Raw genomic sequence first — 20,621 nt, forward strand, 5'->3', positions numbered from 1 at the left:
TGTGGAAACCCTGCGCTATTCTGGCCTCTGCTACTGGCCCGAGGCTTTTAGCCCTGTCTGGCCTGTTTTAAGCTCTGGCTCGCACTGGCACGACAGTGGAAACACGGCTAATGATGAGACAGAAGTGGTACTGCTTGTCGAGCTCGTCCGCCTTCTGAAAGCTGTACAGATGAGGCTGTGTGTGAGACAGAACAAAACACGGAATGTGAAGTAAACCCGGGGCAGGCCTTAGAGCTGTCTCCTTAAAGGTACAATTTATAAGATTTTTGCAGTAAAATATCCAAAAACCACTAGGCTAGTGTTATATAATTTTATCCAGCTTATTACTAACAATATCTGTAATGTTTTCAACTACTTGTAAATCATGAGAAAATTCCCATTCTAAACTGTGACACGGGGCAGTGCAGTCGCCTGTCAATGACGTTTGTTACCCTTTGTTACCGCCTTGACTGACTTAGAAACCACATGACAACAGTGTCGTGGACAAATGCGGAAGTAGCTTCGTTACAAACTTTAACTAGAAAGAGATGCCAATCTCGCTTGTGTTACTCGACAGGAGAGTTGTTTTGATTCGTATTGTTACCAAAAATGTATGCTATTATAATCGATCAACAAGATTATTATTATGGGGCATAGACGCCAAACGCGGGGCATCGCATCTCTAGACCCGCACAAGGACGAGTCTGATCCCTAGTCTGATCGCATCTATGCGTTGACTTTGTATGTTATCTACTCACGCAAATCGTTGAACTCGCGTTAAATCCATGATTTATCTTTCCATCTTATTGATGTCCGTCAGCGGTTGGGTAGAAGACAACAAATCCCATCATTCCACGCTCCGTAGCGTCATCAAACCACGCAATTATTATTGTTTTGGTATTGTGCCCTCTAGTGGCAGGTCCTACATCCTGTACCTTTAACGCACGCCTAAATTTTGAATGCGTGGATTTTTTTTTTAATTCGACAAATTTTCGAAATTCGCATTTTTTTTGACTGCTGACTCTTTCAACCTCCAGCACACGCACACTTATTGATCTTTACAAAAAAGGACAGTGAGCACAGGTTACTGTAATCTTTTCTTCTTTCTTTTTTCATGTGACAGGATGCACATTTAACTGAATGTAATTCAAAACTTCAACTGCTGTAAGTTTGAATTCTTTTCATTTTGTCCCCTCATATATACATTTATTGTATATTTTGTGGTGCTGCATTGAAAACTTAAACTTTAATGTCAGTTTTTAAGTTTGCTGTTCAAAAGTTTGGGGTCAGAGTTAAATCGGTCTTTTTTTGTTGTGTCAAATCTGACACTACAGGAATAATGTTTTAATGAAGAAATTCAAATTGTTTTATTGATGAATTTTTTTTTTATGATTATTTGAGCCTAAATACATTGAATAATGTAATGAACATCCCATACCTGTTATACTGTATGTGCCGCACACTGTATGTAGTAAGCGCTGTGTTCCTCCTCAACCGGACGACCTGTAAACACACGCAGACACAGAACAAGCCTATCATCAGCCATCAGCATCACACTCAACTCGATTTGTCAAATTCCTCTGCTTCTGATCAGCACTTTGCCACAGAGTGTGCTGTGACCTTGGCTTTTTATAGTCTGTCTCTCTTTGGATGATAATTAGAGTGCTGACAGGCTGGCTGTTTCTCAAGTCCTTTTTTACACACACACACACACACACACACACACACACACACACACAATCTGCTGTTAAACAAGCTACCTGCTACTGTCTCTTCAGGACAAGCATCAACTTCCTTTTCCTCCAAAATTGCAGGCAGTATTGTGTTTTATGTGCAGTAGCTGTTAGACCCGTCGCTCTATTTCTGTCTCTCCTAACATCCTTAACTTCAAGCCTGTGTTACCACAGAATTCTGGCAGTAACTGTTTGCTTTCCTTCAGACAGAGAGCCACATGCAGACATACACAAACTGCTTGACTCATCCATCTGATATTAATCAGGCCTGTGAGATGCTTCAGTGCAGCATGTATTTCATTGTCATTTCAAGCCTGAACGGTTGTCATTTGATTTCACTTCAAGGCACATGCAGGCACAGCGCATGTTTCTCACAGACGGTCTAAAGTAAGACACACTCGATCACACACAACTGGATGTCAAAAACTCTTAGCATTGACTTGAAAGCCATTCAGTTGGGCTGCACTTAATCTCTTGACTACTGATTGGTGAAGAGGTTACACATTTAGAGCTGCATGATTAGTCAAAATAAAATCAAAATCATACCAAGGGTTGCAGTTTAATTAAATGCACTGTGGGTTTTAGAAAGAAGAGCAGCATTTACACGGGAGCAGGTCATGATCCTGTCTTTTCAGCGACTCGAGCGAGTCCGGTTTGCAGTAAATGCTGTTCTGCATGTTCTGGGTTGCTTATACCATGCATTTGGGAACGTAAGATGCACCAACTATCATCACAAATTTGTAATTAGAAGCGTTTATGAACTGGCTGTTGTCAAAAAAAAAAAAAAAAAGAGAAGCTTTAAGAGCTCTCTGTGGTTTTCCGAACAAGCTTGATGGTTTAACATTTAAAAATAAAGAAATGAGACTGCCAAAACTGTTTAGTATTGAAATTGTGTATATATAGTTGTATAGTTATACTGTAAAATGGCATATATATATATATATTTATTTATTTATTTATTTATTTATTTATTTAATTTTTAATTGATTTTATTTATTTCAATTTACTTTGGTAATTTATTTTGTGACTCGTAGGACTAATAATAATAATAATAATAATAATTTTATTTGATAAAAATTATTTGATAAAAACAATTTAATGATTTTAATAAATTATAACAATAATCTTCTAAATTATAATTATTATTATAATTCTCTGTCTCTCGGTCTCTCTCTCTTTCTCTCTCTCTCTCTCTCTATATATATATTTATGCGTATGCATGTAGATAGATAAATAGATAGATGTTATTGGGTGGTCTCTTGATCGACCCTGTGATAGTGATTGCACACTTTTACACGTTCACACTGGCTCTTGTAGTGGGACGGACACATTATGCCTTATTGCTATTTCATTTATTATTATTTGAACTATGATGTTTGGTCTGTTGCAGTATTGTCTGTTCCTTGCGTTTCTGATGCAGTATGTTGATATTTCCCTGTGTTTGTGCGTAGCTGCCATTGTTCTCTGTTAGAGACGTGCTTACATGAACGTATAGTTATTATTCTTACACAGAGACTGTACAGTAACACACTTGTTCTTATTCATTTGTTCTCACTGGACCACAAAAGATCATATTTTCCGTTTTAACGCTCTTCTCTTATCGTCTCCCTCAAGGCTTATTCCATAGGGTTTTTTTCTTTTTCTTTCTCTCTGAATGTCAAATGAAATCTGGATGAATAGGACTCCGAAGGGCCCCGGAGCAAACTCCCATTCATTTCCGATGCGGTCATTTTTGACTGCAAACAGTATGAGCATGCCTTTTTTTTTTCAGGACCATTTAACTTCTTAAAATCATGTCCAAGATTTCTTTTTTTGATTGCGTTTGACAAGTGCCAAAACCTTTACTGAGCACACACACATATATTAAAAGCAAAAACTATAAGCAGCTGAAAGCTTAATGAAGACATTTTATGGGACAGATCAAGGAGGAACCCATGTAAATGAAGGTTGAAAACTGAGCTGTTCAGCTGCTTGAGCTCGTTCCTTCAGACTCAAGTGTGTCTGTTCTGTTACACTGTTTTTTTTCGGCAGGTTGCAACAAGACAGCGACACCTCCCACGCTCTTTCTCATCCGGATCCATCCCTCGCTCGATTCCAGCCTCCGCCGTGCCTCGGAGCGTCTTTCAACAACCTCCGAGATCTCACACATGAATCATTCCCGTCACACAGTCACGCTCCCCACGCAAACATTCCCTCGTAAGACAGACAGACGCATGTGAAGGTGATCTGTGTTGCCCTTCTGACAGCTGCAGTGGTTATGAATATGCACACGCATCTTTACCTTCAACTGAGCATGACGCATGAGGCCGTCAGTCATGGAGCCACGATTGCCTGTACATACATAGTCTTCACATGCAGTTTTACACTCCTGGTCATCTGTCTACAGATTAAAACAGAGCAAAATAGATTCACTTGTCACTCATAATCCTACAAATCCACCACTCGTTATGTTTATTATATATTTCAGCTAATCCGATTGTGGTCAGCTACTAAGAGTATATTTAGAGGTATTTTGCCATGTTTCAATCCATTCTTTAGAAGGTCTCACAGATTTCTTCTTAAAATTGACTTAAACATGGTGAAATATGTTAAATTAGTTGCCTTAAACTTTAAATTATTAATTATTATTAACAGTATGTACTATAGTCTTGTACAGTTAGTGCCCTGTAAGCTTTTTCAGATAAAAAAAAAAAAGTATTTAAACGTTAATCTGTTAATTATAATGAATAATTAAAAGCTGTGTTAATAATGCATATGCATATTCATACTGAATAATTCATTAAACAATAATAATAAATCATTAAGCTATATGTATACTACAGAAAAGTCTGTCATGTTCAGCGAAGCTGCCTTTATTTGACTAAAAATACAGTAAAAACAGAAATATTGTGAAATATTATTACAATTTAGATTCTTCGTTCTCTATTTTAACATTTTAAAGTGTAATTAACTCCTGTGATGTAAAGCTGGATTTTCTTCATCATTACTTCAGAAATCATTGTAACGTGCTGATCTGCTGCTCAAGAAATACTTCTGATTATTATCCATGTTGAAACACTTGTGCTGCTAAACAATTTTGTTTTGTTTTTGGTGAATGGAAATTTCAGATAATATTGTTGTAACAGTTAATACTTTCTGAATAAAAGTATGCATTTCTTTCATATAAAAAGTAATCTTTTGGACAGAAATGTATATTAATAAGTGAGCTCTGTGGGCGAAGGTTTCGTGTGGGCCTGTATCTGAGAACGTTTTGGGCTCTTTCTGTGGAGTCATCCTCTTATTGCCATGGTAACATCATGGAAACAAAACTGATAGAGAATCGAATATTTATTGTCTGTAAAAAAATTCTTTTTTTTGGATGCTTTTTGGATTATCCTCTTGCTAGTCAGGTGACATGGCGCTTTGCTTTGAGATCTGTGGGTTATCTCTCTAAACCATTGAAGCAGGTCTCATTTCTGCATGTTTGAGACGTGCCAGAGTGAATGGTTTCAGTTCAGCTTTCGCTTTATAGACTGAGGAAGCTTGTTCTCCTTGATGTGCAGTGAATGTTTTGCTGGCTTCAGCCGTGTGATGTTTTTAAAGCCTATTTCCAGGTACGTCAGGGAAAGAAAGCATGACATCCTGCTCTGCATCTGGCTCGTCCCACCATGTGTGTGTAGTGTCCGAAACAATCCTCTGGAGACTGACCTGAGACTGAACTCTCTGAAACTTCAGCCCCATGGCAGCTGCTGTTGTGTCCAGTGCTGTACAACACCACCTAGTGTCTTTCTATTTGATGCAGCGTTCATCTGTCAGGTTTCTGAGTGTTTCTCTTCAGAGAGACTTTCACCCTCCACTAACAATATCCAACACCGTTCATATCCTCATGTCAGTTACGTACTGTGTTACGTACTGTCTGCTGAGGAGCATAAAAGAAGATAGTTTGAGAAATGTTGTCTACAAGTCAATAGTAACCAAAACTAATATTATTCTCGTTCTTCAGTATATTAGTTATATAAGTTTGTAATGACAGGAGCGTGAGTAAATGATGACTAATATTCATTTCAACTATCCCATTAGTTGAAATGAATATTCAATTCATTTCAACTAATGGAATAGTTGAAATGACAATTATAGCTTGATTGGTAATGACGTGAATAATAATAATAAATCAAAAACATCCTGTTCACAAGTGATATTTACCTTGATTTCTAAGCATTAGTTAGTTTGTTCATGTAAGTATTTTAGTTAGTTTATTAAGTTAGTTTTGTTTAGTTCATCATTTTTCACCTTTTATATCAAGTTAATAGTTAGTTTAGGTTTATTTAATTAAATTTTTTTTTTTTAGACCATCGTTTCAAATGTGTAATTATGAATATTCTTTGCGTTTAATGGATTACTGGGTGCAAGGGTAAAACATTAAAATGTTAACGTTTTAAAAGTAGCAGAAATAAACAAAACCATGTTTTACATATAAATAAGACTAAACTCAGAAAACATGTTTAAAAAAAGAAAAAAGAAACCACAACCCCTGACTAGCTGAAAACTCCATATAGACTCGTCCAGTCATGAGATAAAAGATATGTTCGGTTGGTAACGTGTTTTCTTCTTCTCTTGATCTTTCTCCCAGCAGGTTTCGTTCAGTGGAGGGTTCGAGTGAATTCAGCCGAGCGAGTGCAGCGGAGGACGCAGTGGAGCCGTCACCATGTGCATTTGACAAGTAACCGGTGACTAACGTGTGTGTGGCTGATCTCTTGTGCTGAAATCTTTTGCCAAACAAAAGCATTTGTGCTGCTGTTATTTGCTGTATTTGTGTGTGATGACTGAATACGAGTTGTGAATAGCATGAGTCTGCAGTTTGGCAGTGCTGTAAAGTCAGTTAAACTCTCCGCAACACCTGTTACACACACACACACACACACACACACACACACACACACACACACACACACTAATGGCTTCGTAGCACCTGTTCACTCTCCAAACACACACACACATGCTGTCATTGTCAGTCCCATTACTGTCTGAACACCTGCTTTTGCTTCAGTGTAACTAAATGTTGACGCAGTGTTTTAATAGTGAGGCCAACAGTCGTGCTGTGCACGTCTTCTGTGGAAGTGATGTACACTTTTATCACTTCACTAAAACTTGACTTGACCCGAGTCGTCTCAGAGCATTATAAATCTGTTTTCCATCCAAAATCCCCGGCCAAAACGACTCTGAGAGGCTCGAAGATGAGGATTTGCTGATGTACTTGACTGGAAAGCATTGCTAAAACATCTCTTAAGCCGCTGTAAATCCACAGTCAGGAGCTTCATACAAATAAAGAGCAGAAACTATCTTTTCCAAGCACTGAAGTGGGGGTATTATAGTTTTGGGCAGGTTTATGGAGCCCTAACAAGTTGTTTTAGAAAACACTGTAGTCTTACCAGTTTTGTGCATTTAGGAATCGCCAGGTCCAGGTCTGAATGCGTGTGTGTGTGTGTGTGTGCAGGGGGCCATACAGGCGAGCTGATGAGGATGACGATGGTGAGTGAGCTCTTACCATAGTGTCTGATGGTTTGGTAATAATGGACGTCCTCAATGGCCAGCTCGGCATCTCCACCTTCACGACCCCGGCCTCAGAGGTCAGGAAACACACACATGAAACACCCTGCATGTTTTATACCGTAATCAAATGAGAAGTTTCCATCTGTCGTTGTGTCCTCCAGAGGAGCAGCAGCTCAGAGTCCCTCAGTGAGAAGGGTCCCTCGGAGCTCAAGAGTTTCGACGCTGTGGTGTTCGACGTGCTGAAGGTCACGCCAGAGGAATATGCAGTAAGTCAAACTGTGTGCGTTTGTGTTTTGTGTCCACACTTTTTTCCCTTTTTATTCTCCCAGATTATGCAGACATATTGAATGGAGGAATAATGTTTTTTCTTTATTTTCCTTATGATCACATGCATGTTTTTACAACACAGGAAGTTTTTTTTTTCTTTACTGAATTTGTAATGCAAATCATTTATAAATCTGTTGTCACCAGAAGAAGCTTAAAGCTCTTTGTGCTGTTTCTCATCAGTATAAAACCTCAGGGGTCACCAAACTCAGTCCTTGAGGGCCCGTGTCCAGAGAGTTTAGCTCCAACCCTAATCAAACTAATCAAGCTCTTACTAGGCATAACTAGAAACTTCCACACAGGTGTGTTGAAGCTAAACTCTGCAGCACACTGGTCCTCCTGGTGACTTCTGGTTTATTTTACCGTTTAATGCAAAGAAATGAAGACAGCCATAAATACTGGTATTGTAAATTAGCTGTAAATTACTGTTTTTATATTGTTGTTGTCGTTATAGTTATAAAAAAATATATTACTATTGCAATAATACAAACCCGATTCCAAAGAAGTTGGGACACTGTACAAATTGTGGGTAAAAAAGGAATGGAATAATTTACAAATCTCATAAACTTATATTTTATTCACAATAGAATATAGATAACATATCAAATGTTGAAAGTGAGACATTTTGGAATGTCATGCCAAATATTGTCGCATTTGGATTTCATTAGAGCTACACATTCCAAAAAAGTTGGGACAGGAAGCAATAAGAGGCGGGAAAATTTAAATGTACATATAAGGAACAGCTGGAGGACCGATTTGCAATTCATTAGGGCAAATGGCAACATGATTGTGTATAAAAGAGCCTCTCAGAGTGGCAGTGTCTCTCAGAAGTCAAGATGGGCAGAGGATCACCAATTCCCCCAATGCTGTGGTGAAAAATACTGGAGCAATATCAGAAAAGGAGTTTCTCAGAGAAACATTGCAAAGAGTTTGAAGTTATGATCATCTACAGTGTATAATATCATCCAAAGATTCAGAGAATCTGGATCAATATCTGTGTGTAAGGGTCAAGGCCAGAAAGCCATACTGAATGCCCATGATCTTCGTGCCCATAGACGGCACTGCATCACATACAGGAATGATACTGTAATGAAAATCACAGCATGGGCTCAGGAATACTTCCAGAAAACATTGTCAGTGAACACAATCCACCGTGCCATTCAACGGAGCCAGCTAAAACTCTATAGGTCAAAAAGAAGCCATATCTAAACATGATCCAGAAGCGCAGGTGTTTTCTCTGGGACAAGGCTCATTTAAAATTGACTGTGGCAAAGTGAAAACTGTTCTGTGGTCAGACAAATCAAAATTTGAAGTTCTTTTCGGAAAACTGGGTCTCCATGTCATCTGGACTAAAGAGGACAAGGACAACCCAAGTTGTTGTCACCACTCAGTTCAGAAGCCTGCATCTCTGATGGTATGGGGTTGCATGAGCGTGTGTGGCATGAGCAGCTTACACATCTGGAAAGGTACCATCAACGCTGAAAGGTATATCCAAGTTCTAGAACAACATATGCTCCCATCCAGACGTCGTCTCTTTCAGGGAAAGACCTTGCATTTTCTAACATGACAATGTCAGACCACATACTGCATCAATTACAACATCATTACTGCATAGAAGAAGGATCCGGTTAGTGAAATGGCCAACCTGCAGTCCAGATCTTTTACCAAAAGAAAACATTTGGCAAATCATAAAGAGCAAGATGTGACAAAGAAGACCTAAGACAGTTGAGCAACTTGAGAAGCCTGTATCACACAAGAATGGGACAACATTCCTACTCCTGAACTTGAGCAACTTGTCTCCTCAGTCCCCAGATGTTTGCAGACTGTTAACAAAAGAAGAGGGGATGCCACACAGTGGTAAACATGGCCTTGTTCCAACTTTTTTGAGATGTGTTGATGCCATGAAACTTATTTTCCCCTTAAAATTATAAATTTTCCAGTTTAAACATTATATGTGTCATCTATGTTGTATTCTGAATAAAATATTGAAATTTTAAACTTCCACATCATTGCATTCTATTTTTATTCACAATTTGTAAGTGTCCCAACTTTTTTGAATCCGGTTTGTACTATTGTGCTGTAAAATAAGTAATAATGATAATAATAACAATAATAATTTGTATTTGTTATTATGAATAAATAACATTTATTTTAAAATACAGTGATATTATTTCCAATTCATATTTATTTACTATATAATTTAAATGAGTAAAATATATTTTTTTTATAATTATAATATTTATTATTATTATTATTATTATTATTATTAGAAATGGTAATAACAGTAGTAGTATTATTTTTTTTTTTTTTGCAGTGCAATATTACCACAATATTTTTTATAATGCTATTATTGTTATTATTATTATATATTATATAGTCATAGTGAAGGTGGAAGAACTGTTTTTCTTTTTTGTCCTTCACTGCTCAGGCGCCTGAACAACTTACTGGTTTAAAAAGACATGATGAAGAGTTAATAACGACATCATTTTCTTTTCTTTTTCTTTTTTTTTTTTTTGGTAAATTATTCACCTCAGGTTGTCCAAACACAAATAGACACCACCAGATATGATTTTTGATCTAATCACTGAATCTAGGGCTGCACAATTAATAAAATTTCTAATCACAATTACAGTTATGGATGCCACAATTACTTAATCATTCAAAGCAGCAATTAATCGTTCAGAGTCCACTTAAGTTATTCTGCACGCTTAAGATAAGCTTTTTTCATTCTACATCTTATCTTAAGGGTTTTTCCATTGTTGTAGTTATAATATAAAATTGTAATACCATTCATATTTTTACTTTTTTATCATTTAAAGAAGAAACCAATAAGGCTTAATACTATAGAGAAGCACTAAAGGTTTTTCAGTTAGAGTGTTTTCATTTTGTTTTCATATAAAAATACTTCATGCAGTTGTATCAAACAATGGTGTAAACATCATTCAATGTAAATTGTAATATTGTAATTAATACAAATTAATAAAAAATTACAATTTCAAGGAAATAATTGACAATTATGATTGCCGTGCAGCCCTAACTGAATGCCTCCCAAACAATATGATGAAGGGTCTCAGTAAAGTCCTTGATGATAGAAACTACATAAGAGACGAAGGAGGGTGACCTTCGACAAAAATCTTCCCGTCTCTTGTGACTTGTAGCAATGGCTCTGGTAGCAGGTGTAAATGCAGCCAAAGAAACCTTAGGAAAGCACATGGAAAACAAAGAGATATGAGCACACAGACAGAGAGAGAGAGAGTAGTAAATAGTTGAGTACAGTTTGAGTAATAATGAATGATTATTTGGCAGACGGTTGTGCAGGCAGCGACACTCTCTAGGGTTTAAATTAAACACTAGAATCTGAGCAGGGCTATCAAGATCTCTTCTCTCCGCTGATACAAGGACTGTGTTTCAAACCAAAGTCTCCTCTGAACTTGAGGAAAAGATACACAACTGCTTGATGACTCATACGTGCTTTAATTCAGTTCAATTCAATTCAAGTTCATTTGTATAGCGCTTTTTACGATAAACAGTTGCTGAGCAGCTTTACAGAAGATGAAGTTTCTACAGTATTTAGCAGTAGCTTATCACTGGTGACTGTCAGTTTATGTACACAAGGCACAGATGTACATTAGTTACTATCAGCTTTATATAATGAAACACCTGAGCTTCTATGAAAGGCAAATGCCCAAAGCCAAGAAAAGCTTCTATTAGAAGTGGAAACAGTGTAAAATTATATATAGTGTCACCAGGGGACGCTCTCTGTTTGCCTGACTGAATGCGCTGACCTGATTCTGCACATGCCTGCCTGTAAGTGTCTTTATCTGGGCTACAGAGTATCTTTCTGCACTTTATTTATTTATGGCCCAATCCATTAACCTATATACAGTACACCATCCCAGTCCCAGTCTCAAGTCTATGCTGAAGTGTGTTTTATTCATGCACACTCATACTCTCCGCGGTGACCCCACATGTACAACATTCACGCATCTGTGGAAAATGTCTTGTGAATGACATCTGAGCAGTGGACAAAAGGTGATATATTATTCATGTGTCTGTTAGTGAGTGTGTAGACTATTCACACGCTCTCATGTGAGGGTGGATAGTGAAGTCGACAAAGAGTCTTGTTTCAAATAAGCCAATAGATACAGAAACTCTCCTGTTATAAATGCTCACCTCAAAGATGACCTCTGCAGCACCTCTAGTAAAAACCAGTACAAAAGAAATTCCTAAGTGAGATATTTCCTCTTAAAAAATTCAGAATAAGTGCCAATAGTGTCTTCCATCATGTGACAATGATGAAGTTGTGTTTTGTGTGCTGATCTGTCATCTGTGCTGTCCTGCAGGGTCAGATCACTCTCATGGATGCTCCGGTCTTCAAAGCCATCCAACCTGAGGTAAGTCTATTGCTCATTATAGCACTGTGCTAACTTATACAGTACACAGGCCAAATGTTACACTTTCCAGTTGCAGCGGAATAAAGAAAATTTGCTGTACATAAAAAAAAAAAATATATATATATATATATATATATATATATATATATATATATATATATATATATATATATATATATATATATATATATAGCATGTATAGTATAGTTGTTGTTTTTTATGCATGTGTGTGTATATAAAAACATTGAAAAGGCCATGTATGATATGTATATTTTAATTGTATTATTTATTTTAGTGCTGGGCAACAATTAATCCCGAATGATCATGTCCAAAATAAAAGTTTTTGTTTATATGGTATATGTGTGTGTACTGTGTATATTTTTTAGGAATATATAAATACACACACACATATGGTATATTTTTTGAAAATATTATTATATATATTTAGATTTATGTAATTTATATTATATATAAATGTTTAATATATAAACATAATATACTGTTTTTTCCTTAAAAACATGCATGTGTGTATTTATATATACATGATAAATATGCACAGTACACACACATCAATTATGTAAACAAAAACGTTTATTTTGGATGCGATTTGGATTTATTCACAATTAATCGTTGCCCAGCACTCATTTATTTATTTCTAAATACATTTGCTCTCCTACAATTACAGTCAATTCCCGATGGAAAAAAAACCTTTTTTTTTTCTCTCTTTTAGTGCAGAATGTTTATTTTGGTTAGGATATTATGAAGTTTGGGTTTCTTTGGTTAAACCAGCTGAGATGCTTTGTGTGATTCCCGTGTGACTGACTCACAGCGCTGTCTCTGACTGAGAGGTCATATTCACACGGTCACCCATACACAGTGTGTTTCATTTGGACAAGTTCGGTGAAACCAGCCTCTGGTAACAAAATATCCTGTGATATTTAGACCTGGTTTATGTGTGGTCAGTGCTGTTTCCCAGCAGAGGGCAGTAAGAGCACAGTGAAATATTCCTGTTCTTTAGGCCCTTCATCTGCAGCTTTCATTGGACGGAGTAAAACACACACCAGATAAAGTTTTACACTGAAATATATATATTTTTTTAACATTTCATTTCATTAACAAACATTTTTAACACAGAAGCATTATTTCACTGACACCTTTATACTCGAGATGAGTTGGTCTCAGCCTAAAAAAAAAAATTGCTTCTGCCATAAAAATATAATTCTGTTATCTTATAATAATTTTGCTTCAAATATGTTTGCCTTAGTGGATAAATAGATTAATAAAATAAAATAAAATAAAAATAGTCATCATATTGTATCAAACATGTATGACTTTGTTCTGTGAACATAAAAGAAGGTACTTAAAAAAATATATATTTGTTTGTTTTGTTTTGTGTTTTGCTTTTGTTTAGCTTTTTATGTTACGTTTTTTTTTTTTTTTTCTAATGCAAAATAAAGCAGATCAAAGAGGTTTGATTATCAACATTCTACAAACTATCTTACTAAAATGATGAGGAGTAAAATATGACATATTTGGGTGAACTATCCTGTTGAATGTGAAGGATATTACACATTTGAGGGGGATAAATCTCAGACCTGGCGACCGAACCTTAGAGGCACTACGTCTGTAGAAGAAAGCCACAGCTGTATAGAGTACCAAATAAACGACTGTGGTTATTTTGCTTATTGACACCTGGGCCTCGGTCTCCACTCACTGCCTCCATGTTGCCCTCCCTCTCTCTCTCTCTCTCTGCTCTCCGAATGATTTATTAGCGCAGGCATGTTTTATCCACCGTCTGTGAGGTTGGGCTTTCAGCCACACAGACTGTGATTTATAAAGCATTTGATGAGGCTACCACACATTGAATACTAATGTAGCATTTGGGGCTTTTTATTTCTGACTCTCTAAGAGACGACTGAGGGGGAACTAAATGTTATGTGATTTATTTAATGCATTTGTGCAAAATGATTGTGTCTGGCTTAGATTTTTTAGTCATTATTTGTGGTAATTACAGTAAATTGTGTGATTAGGTCTACCGTTTTCTGTCGTTGAATGGTTTGATTGATTATGCAGTTTCTTGGCAGCAGTTTTTTGGATGCTTTCTTGGAGAGGAAAGGGTGAAACGGCTGGTCGGAAAAATGAGGGTCTGGCTCTCTGGAAGACAATACAGAACTAACCTCGACTTTCAAAATGTCTGGGATTGATTTAGCCAACATGCGTAGCAGTCGACAAATGATGTGTATAGATGAAGGGTCTTCTGGATCCGATCTGGCTTTCGGTCTCGTTTTGTGTGCATCTGGCTGTTCTGGAGAAGGGATTTGTTGAAGGATTATTTGCGCTTTCTCTGAATCTAGCAGCACATCCATTTTTGTTGTTGTGTAACATGAGAGTAAAACGCAAAGGGTGTCATATGAATGTGAATATCAGACTACTGCTTCATCATGCACTGTTGTTTCTGATATTACACATTGTAAAGTGTTAGGACAGAAGGTAGCGTAGAGTAATTCTTATTATGACACAAAATATATTGTTCTGGTGACGGTTGGGTGTTCTTAAAAGTTTTCTGGCTGTAGTCAAAAGTGTGCCTCTGTAAGATGTTCACACTAATAATGTACAGTGTACAGAAGACCAGTCTATGATGCTGTATGGCAGCAATATGAGCTCCTGGCTGTAATGCAGACCAGAGGCTTTTGGACATGCGTTAAAACAATAAAACTTCATGAAATGTCTTTTAGAGGGATGCATAAAATTACGTAACTTTTTCCAGCTTATGCATGCAAACATCTCTGCTCTGTTCTCTGTACCACCCCATTACCCTTTTTTACAGGCACTTATAAGCACGCTGTGACCCACAGTGCCCTGGGTGAATGAAGAGCTTGGTTTGATTTGAGTGGAATAATGCAGTGATATCAGTGAGCTGACAGACCTGGCTGTTTTTCTACTTTATTATTAGTTTGCTTTTATTAATGGCGGTTTTATCAACTCTGCAAAGGTTGCTAAATATTTTTGGATGAAGCGGCTGTATTGAAGCAGCTTGTGTTCCAGTAGAGGTTGTTAAACTCATCGTAACAGAAGGGTCGACAACAGTTCATGGAGTTTTCTGTTGTCTGTGGGTTTTTGTGACCGTGAGTGTGTTGTCTGTAGTTGTCTATGAGGCAGTAGAAGCAGGAGTGATTTCGAGCTCTGCTAAACTGAAGTGAAGTGCGTGTAAGAGTGAGCGATAAAGAAGCAGAAGTGGTCTTCTGTTATTCAGTAGAATCTTCACCATCTGTGTGCAAAAATACCAAATGTTTGCCAATAGTTGCCAAGATTTCTAATTAAGAACATCAGATTTTCACACCTGTGAAATCCTGAAAGAAGTCAAAGAAAATTCAGTATCTTATAGAGGTTTTTGTCATTTTTGGCCTTTATTCCATGAAAAAGAGCAGCTTGGACACCTTGTCCTTGTTGTTTTCCGCTGAAATAGTCACATGGGTTTGGTTTGGAATGAGGGTGCATGAGTAAACTTTTATGTGGTAGAGATGCTGATTTGAATTCAGCCTTTGATAACCTGTGGTTTTCTCTTCTAGGATTGCCTCTGGAGATGCTTTCATTGGCTTTGAAGGATAATAGATCAGCATCTTTAATCAATTTGTTGCACAGAGCCACATGAATGGTGCATCTGTGTGTTCAATTGTAAAAGTGTCCTTGTTAGTTGCGCTGTAATGTGTCTGTAAGCGTTAACAGAGGAACCAGTGGCTTTCTCTGGCTTTCATGGCTATGATGCACGTTGTCGTTCAGTTTTTTCTGCAATGGAGCAAACTGTTGCACACATACTATCATGAAGCATGCTATTAGGGTCTCGGAAAAGACCACTGCAGACACACGTGTGCCAATTATAAACTAGCTGCTCAGATCACATGGCATCTAGCCCGACACATGGATATGATGCATAACATGAGAGATTATGTTAAAACCAGCACTCTGTCTTCATGTTCTGCTTTAAAGGAAATGCAGAAAACATGGTCAAGGCCCAGCAATCCTGAAAACCATAAGGTTTTCACATTACAAGAAATGGATATTTGTCTTTTATATGCTTCACGGTTTCATATACATAATATATACATCATATACCTAAGTTTATATTCAGTACTATTCTTTTTATGTATTTTTATAAAAGGTCTGTTTTGCTTGAGATGTTTATCCTGACAAATAATGAGAATGAAATATTAAAATTTGCTGAAAATGTACTCACCCATTTGGAGAAATGTAGCATTATTGCTCACCAATGGATCCTCTGCAGTGAATGGGTGCCGTCAGAATGAGTATCCAAATAGCCGATAAAAACATCAAAATAATCAACTGAAAAAGTAATCTTGTCTGAATCAGGAGAAAAATGTTCATAAATCATTAATTGAGTCGTGTGGATTATTGTGATGTTTTTATCAGCTGTTTGGACTCCCATTCTGACGGCACCCATTCACTGCAGAGGATCCACTGGTGAACAAGTGAGGGAATGCTACATTTCTCAAAATCTGTTTGGATGAAGAAATATAATTTTTGGGTGAACATTTTTTTTCAATAATCATTGCTATATCAGAGCATTTAGCATCTGGTTAAACTAGAGTTGTGCAATTTATGGGAATAAAGTTTTGATCGTGATTATGGCCGTCAACGATTAACACATTTTTTTGCTTTTCTGAGTTTACCCTAGTATTGTGCTGATTATTGAGATTCGTGAAATTTCACTGGTATCTAAAATGTAGATGTCATAGTAAAGTTATTTACATATACATACATATATATATTTATATATATATATATATATATATATATATATATATATATATATATATATATATATATATATATATATATATATATATATATGGTTATGATTTTGGCCATAATCGAGCAGCCCTAGGTTAAACTCTGTTTGTGGGTGATTAGTACACGGCATGATTGCACTCAGATATAGCGTGCTAAAGAGGTGCAACCATTTAGGTAAGTCACCACTATTGTGTGGGTCTGTTTCACAACAGAGAGTTTGGCCCCAAGATATTTTCCCCAGTGAAGTTCCTCATCTTCGCCCATTTTGAACACATTTGTGTAGTAGCATTAGCTTGGCAGGATGCTGTCTGATTCAAGCTCTGTAGAGCAGTTGAGATTAACGCATGGTACATATGGCATGTTCTCGTTCTCTTTTATTTGGTTTTAAAGCAAAACTCTTTTACAGGCGAGAGAGAGAATCACTAGAACACAGTTTCTAGGAAAAGTGTTCTATTTTAAATTTATAATCTTCAGGTGAGGGTCTGTTTCAGTGTTTCGGTTTGATTTTCTAGATGTGCAACTTATGTTCTTACTAGTTATCTGGCTTGAGCTTGTAGAATTTGTGGTGGCAGTTAACTTTTTTCAAAGAAACAGTCTATTCCACAATAAATTCTATCATTATTTATATCTCTAGGTCTTCACTATCCTGTATGCTGTTAGTTTTTATGAGGAACACAAAATAACTTTTCCCTCCGCAAACTTTAATGCAGTGAGTCAAAATCTGAGAACCTCTGGAGGTAATTGAGATGGGCTATTGGGAGTTCACTTTGCTTTAGGTGGGTTTGGGTTTGTTTGGAGCACTCACAAAAAATCTAGTAAACCATCCCAAAAATCTTTTAGTATTATTGTCAGACGGTAACTAAAATTATTAAAAATGGTTGGATTTTAGCCCTGGTGGCATTGCCCACCCATTCTGTGACATTAGTATTAAATGTATGTATTTTTAAAGTCCATATTGTACTGGCTGGAGACGTCCACATCCTTGTCAACTGAAATTCTTTCTTTGATTTCCAGCTCCCCTGTTTATGTCTGACTTTGAGTTGTGGTTATGGGTGAGCTCCAGGTTTCCAGACCAGGTGATGATATTAAGGTTCAGTTAATGTAAAGTGACTGAATGTCATATAAGGAATCCGACACGAGGCCAGTGTTTGACATAGAGTTATTCATTGGCATCCCTGCCAAGCATTTGTTCCATTACTGTTCATCTCCCATTATATAATTCATGATTCCCAGCGGGTTAAATGAATACCTCCTGAAATGGTATTAGAACAGCCTTGTTTCATTGTTTAAATTGGGTTGAATATGCATTTAAGTCCTTACAGCTATAAATAAAATTATGTTGCATTTTAGATACAGTAAATGCCTTTTTATAAAACATTAAAGATGGGGAACATAAAACACAGCTATGATCCCCTTTTTATTGACTCCCCACTGCTTTAAAGACTTTTGTGCAATAACAGTGCTCCCTGTGAACAGAACTGACTTCCTCCCACCTGTTTTTGTTTGAAGGTTTGAAATCTATAAAACTGAGAATCACAGAGGAGATATATATATTATATATATATATAATTCCCATCAAACTACTTTTCTTTTAGCTTACCTTATTTCCTCCATGAGTTTCCCTGGGTTCATTGCTTTGTACATTATTCAATCTGTCGCTGCCAAAATAAGACCGACAGTATTTGACCTCAGCCCACGGATGCTTGCCGGTTTTGTCTTATTTTTTTATAGTTTATGGTCAGGAAACTACTCTTCCAACTGTAGATTCAAATGCTTGGTTATTGCATGGTAAAATGTTTGTTTAGAATTTGATTTGTTTTAGTGTTTTGTCTTATATTTTGGTGTGGGGCTTTTTTTTTTTTTTTGTTATTTTTGTTTGTTTTGCAATTTGTATGTTGTTTTGTCTCGTTTTATTTATTTTTGTTTGGTTTTTGTTTTGTTTTGTGTTTTGTCTTGTTTTATTTAGTTTGTTGACTTGTTTTATTTTTGTGGTGTGCTTTTTGTTTTATCTTGTGTTTTACTTTTGATTGGTGTCTTGTGTTTTGTTTTTGCATGTGTTTTTGGTTTGGATTCATGTTTTTTTGTTTTGAGCACTATCGACTTATCTACTTTGCACCTTTTTCTTAAAAAAAAAAAAAACTCCCAATGAGACAGGAAGAGACCATCTGACTAATCAACCACAGTTATTTATTTACTCTAGAAATAAGTCATTGTAAAATGCGATGACTCAAACAAAGCAGAAAATGCATGTTTTCGTAAATCCAGCCGATTAGACTGAGGCAGTTCTTGACATTTTAGTGTACGATAAGATTTAGATAACACATGGACAGTGTAGTTTCTGGATGAGATCCTTCTTTAGGGTTTCCAGCCTGCATCTTTTTGGTAACAAGTCCAAATATTACTTAAGTAGCTACCCTTTGCAGCATTCAATTGAATGTTTAAAGTCATTGTTCAGTTCACTTCTACCTTAGTCTCAGAAATGCTTTACATCTTAGAAGAACGGGAATCTGCCTTTAACCTTTTAATTTGTTCTCAGAGTGGGTAGCAATTGGTTTCACTATATCTCAGTAGGTGATTTTCCTTATCACAGATGCTGAACCTTACACTTGGGGCTCAGATTTGTTACACATGGAGAATCTGATTCAGCAGAAGTGATTTCATCTGCACATCTTGGTGGTTGTTGGTGCTGGAGACACAATGCAGAAAGCACACTTAGCTCTGTGTGTGTTGGCTTGGATATCCACATCTGTGTTTGTGTGTGTTGCTAAGCTGCTGACTCATTAAGTCACTGTTTGCCAGTGTGACCCCATGAGAGATTGCGCTTGCGTTGGTGCCGGGTTTAGGTGCATTCCCATTGAACAATCGTGATGAATATGTTTGATTGTTAACTTCATTGTTCTGGAAGTCCTATCATAGAAGCTTTTCTGTGCTTTTCTTCTCACAACTGACAGGAATTAAATCTCTCTCTGTGGTTGAATGCATATCAGAGTTTGTTTTTGTATTTTGATGGTGCTAACAGCTCGTTTGCAACCGATTCTCTACTGGAAAATGTCTGAGCGCGTGGTGTAATTGTGTAATGCACGGTTGCATGATTATGGTCAGGAGTTTCCAAATGTCAATCTCCAAGCGTGGCCGATATGTCGTATATGAGACTGTCACGACGGCTTTACCCTTAGACGTTTCATAGATGACAGAACACGTAGAGTTGAGTTGTCATGTTCGTGTTCTGGAAATGTAGCATGTCAGATTGATGCCAAAAACACATTGTTAAATGTTATTTCAAAAGCTTTTCCATCATTGTTCAGTCAATCAGTCACGCCATGTGAGCAAGACAGAGGACCAACACCGTTTTCAGATGACGGACATCGGAGTCTGAGATGACTTCTGGTTTTGGATGCAAAATCAAGTGTACAAAGCTTGATTCAATCTTTTGCTATCAGATGCCCCATTAATGATGTTTTCTAGGGTCACTGCTCATGAGTGATGCTCACCGTATTTCAGGTGTCCTGAGTTGATTTGTTTTTTGTTTTTTTTTTGGCATTGTAGACCATCATCCACCTCCTGCTGTGCTTGGTTGACTTGATTTGTTTCTGTCCAGTTTCCCAGTCTCAAACCAACTGGACTGTGGATTTTTTTAGTTTAGTTTTTTTACATGACTATTTTTTTGTTTTCTTGTTGTTTTTACAGGAACTCTCTAGTTGTGGCTGGAACAAGAAGGAGAAACACAGTTCAGCTCCCAACGCTGTGGCCTTCACACGACGCTTTAACCAGGTAAACTGTAGACACTTTTTTACTGTTGCCCCATTACTTGGATACAGACAGTGATTGATTAATTATAGACTTGCTTAAAATT

General features: G+C 36.9%; 1 protein-coding gene across 9 annotated transcripts in view; it reads left to right on the forward strand.

The window, feature by feature from the left end:
- LOC127938645 (ras-specific guanine nucleotide-releasing factor RalGPS2) overlaps positions 1-20,621 on the forward strand; it is a 99,728-nt gene that overhangs the window by 22,788 nt on the left and 56,319 nt on the right. For 3 of the 9 annotated variants that reach the window (XM_052535394.1, XM_052535400.1, XM_052535397.1), the window contains exons 2-6: positions 6,325-6,418; positions 7,186-7,318; positions 7,403-7,507; positions 11,909-11,959; positions 20,456-20,539. In XM_052535394.1, the coding sequence (XP_052391354.1) occupies positions 7,262-7,318; positions 7,403-7,507; positions 11,909-11,959; positions 20,456-20,539 (297 nt within the window). In that variant the 5' untranslated portion in view covers positions 6,325-6,418; positions 7,186-7,261. Of the gene's footprint in view, positions 1-6,321; positions 6,430-7,185; positions 7,319-7,402; positions 7,508-11,908; positions 11,960-20,455; positions 20,540-20,621 lie in introns of all 9 variants that reach the window. The other 6 variants (XM_052535395.1, XM_052535401.1, XM_052535398.1 and 3 more) reach the window with 4 other exon arrangements.

Source organism: Carassius gibelio, chromosome A20 (assembly GCF_023724105.1).
Source record: "Carassius gibelio isolate Cgi1373 ecotype wild population from Czech Republic chromosome A20, carGib1.2-hapl.c, whole genome shotgun sequence".
Lineage (NCBI taxonomy): Eukaryota > Metazoa > Chordata > Actinopteri > Cypriniformes > Cyprinidae > Carassius > Carassius gibelio.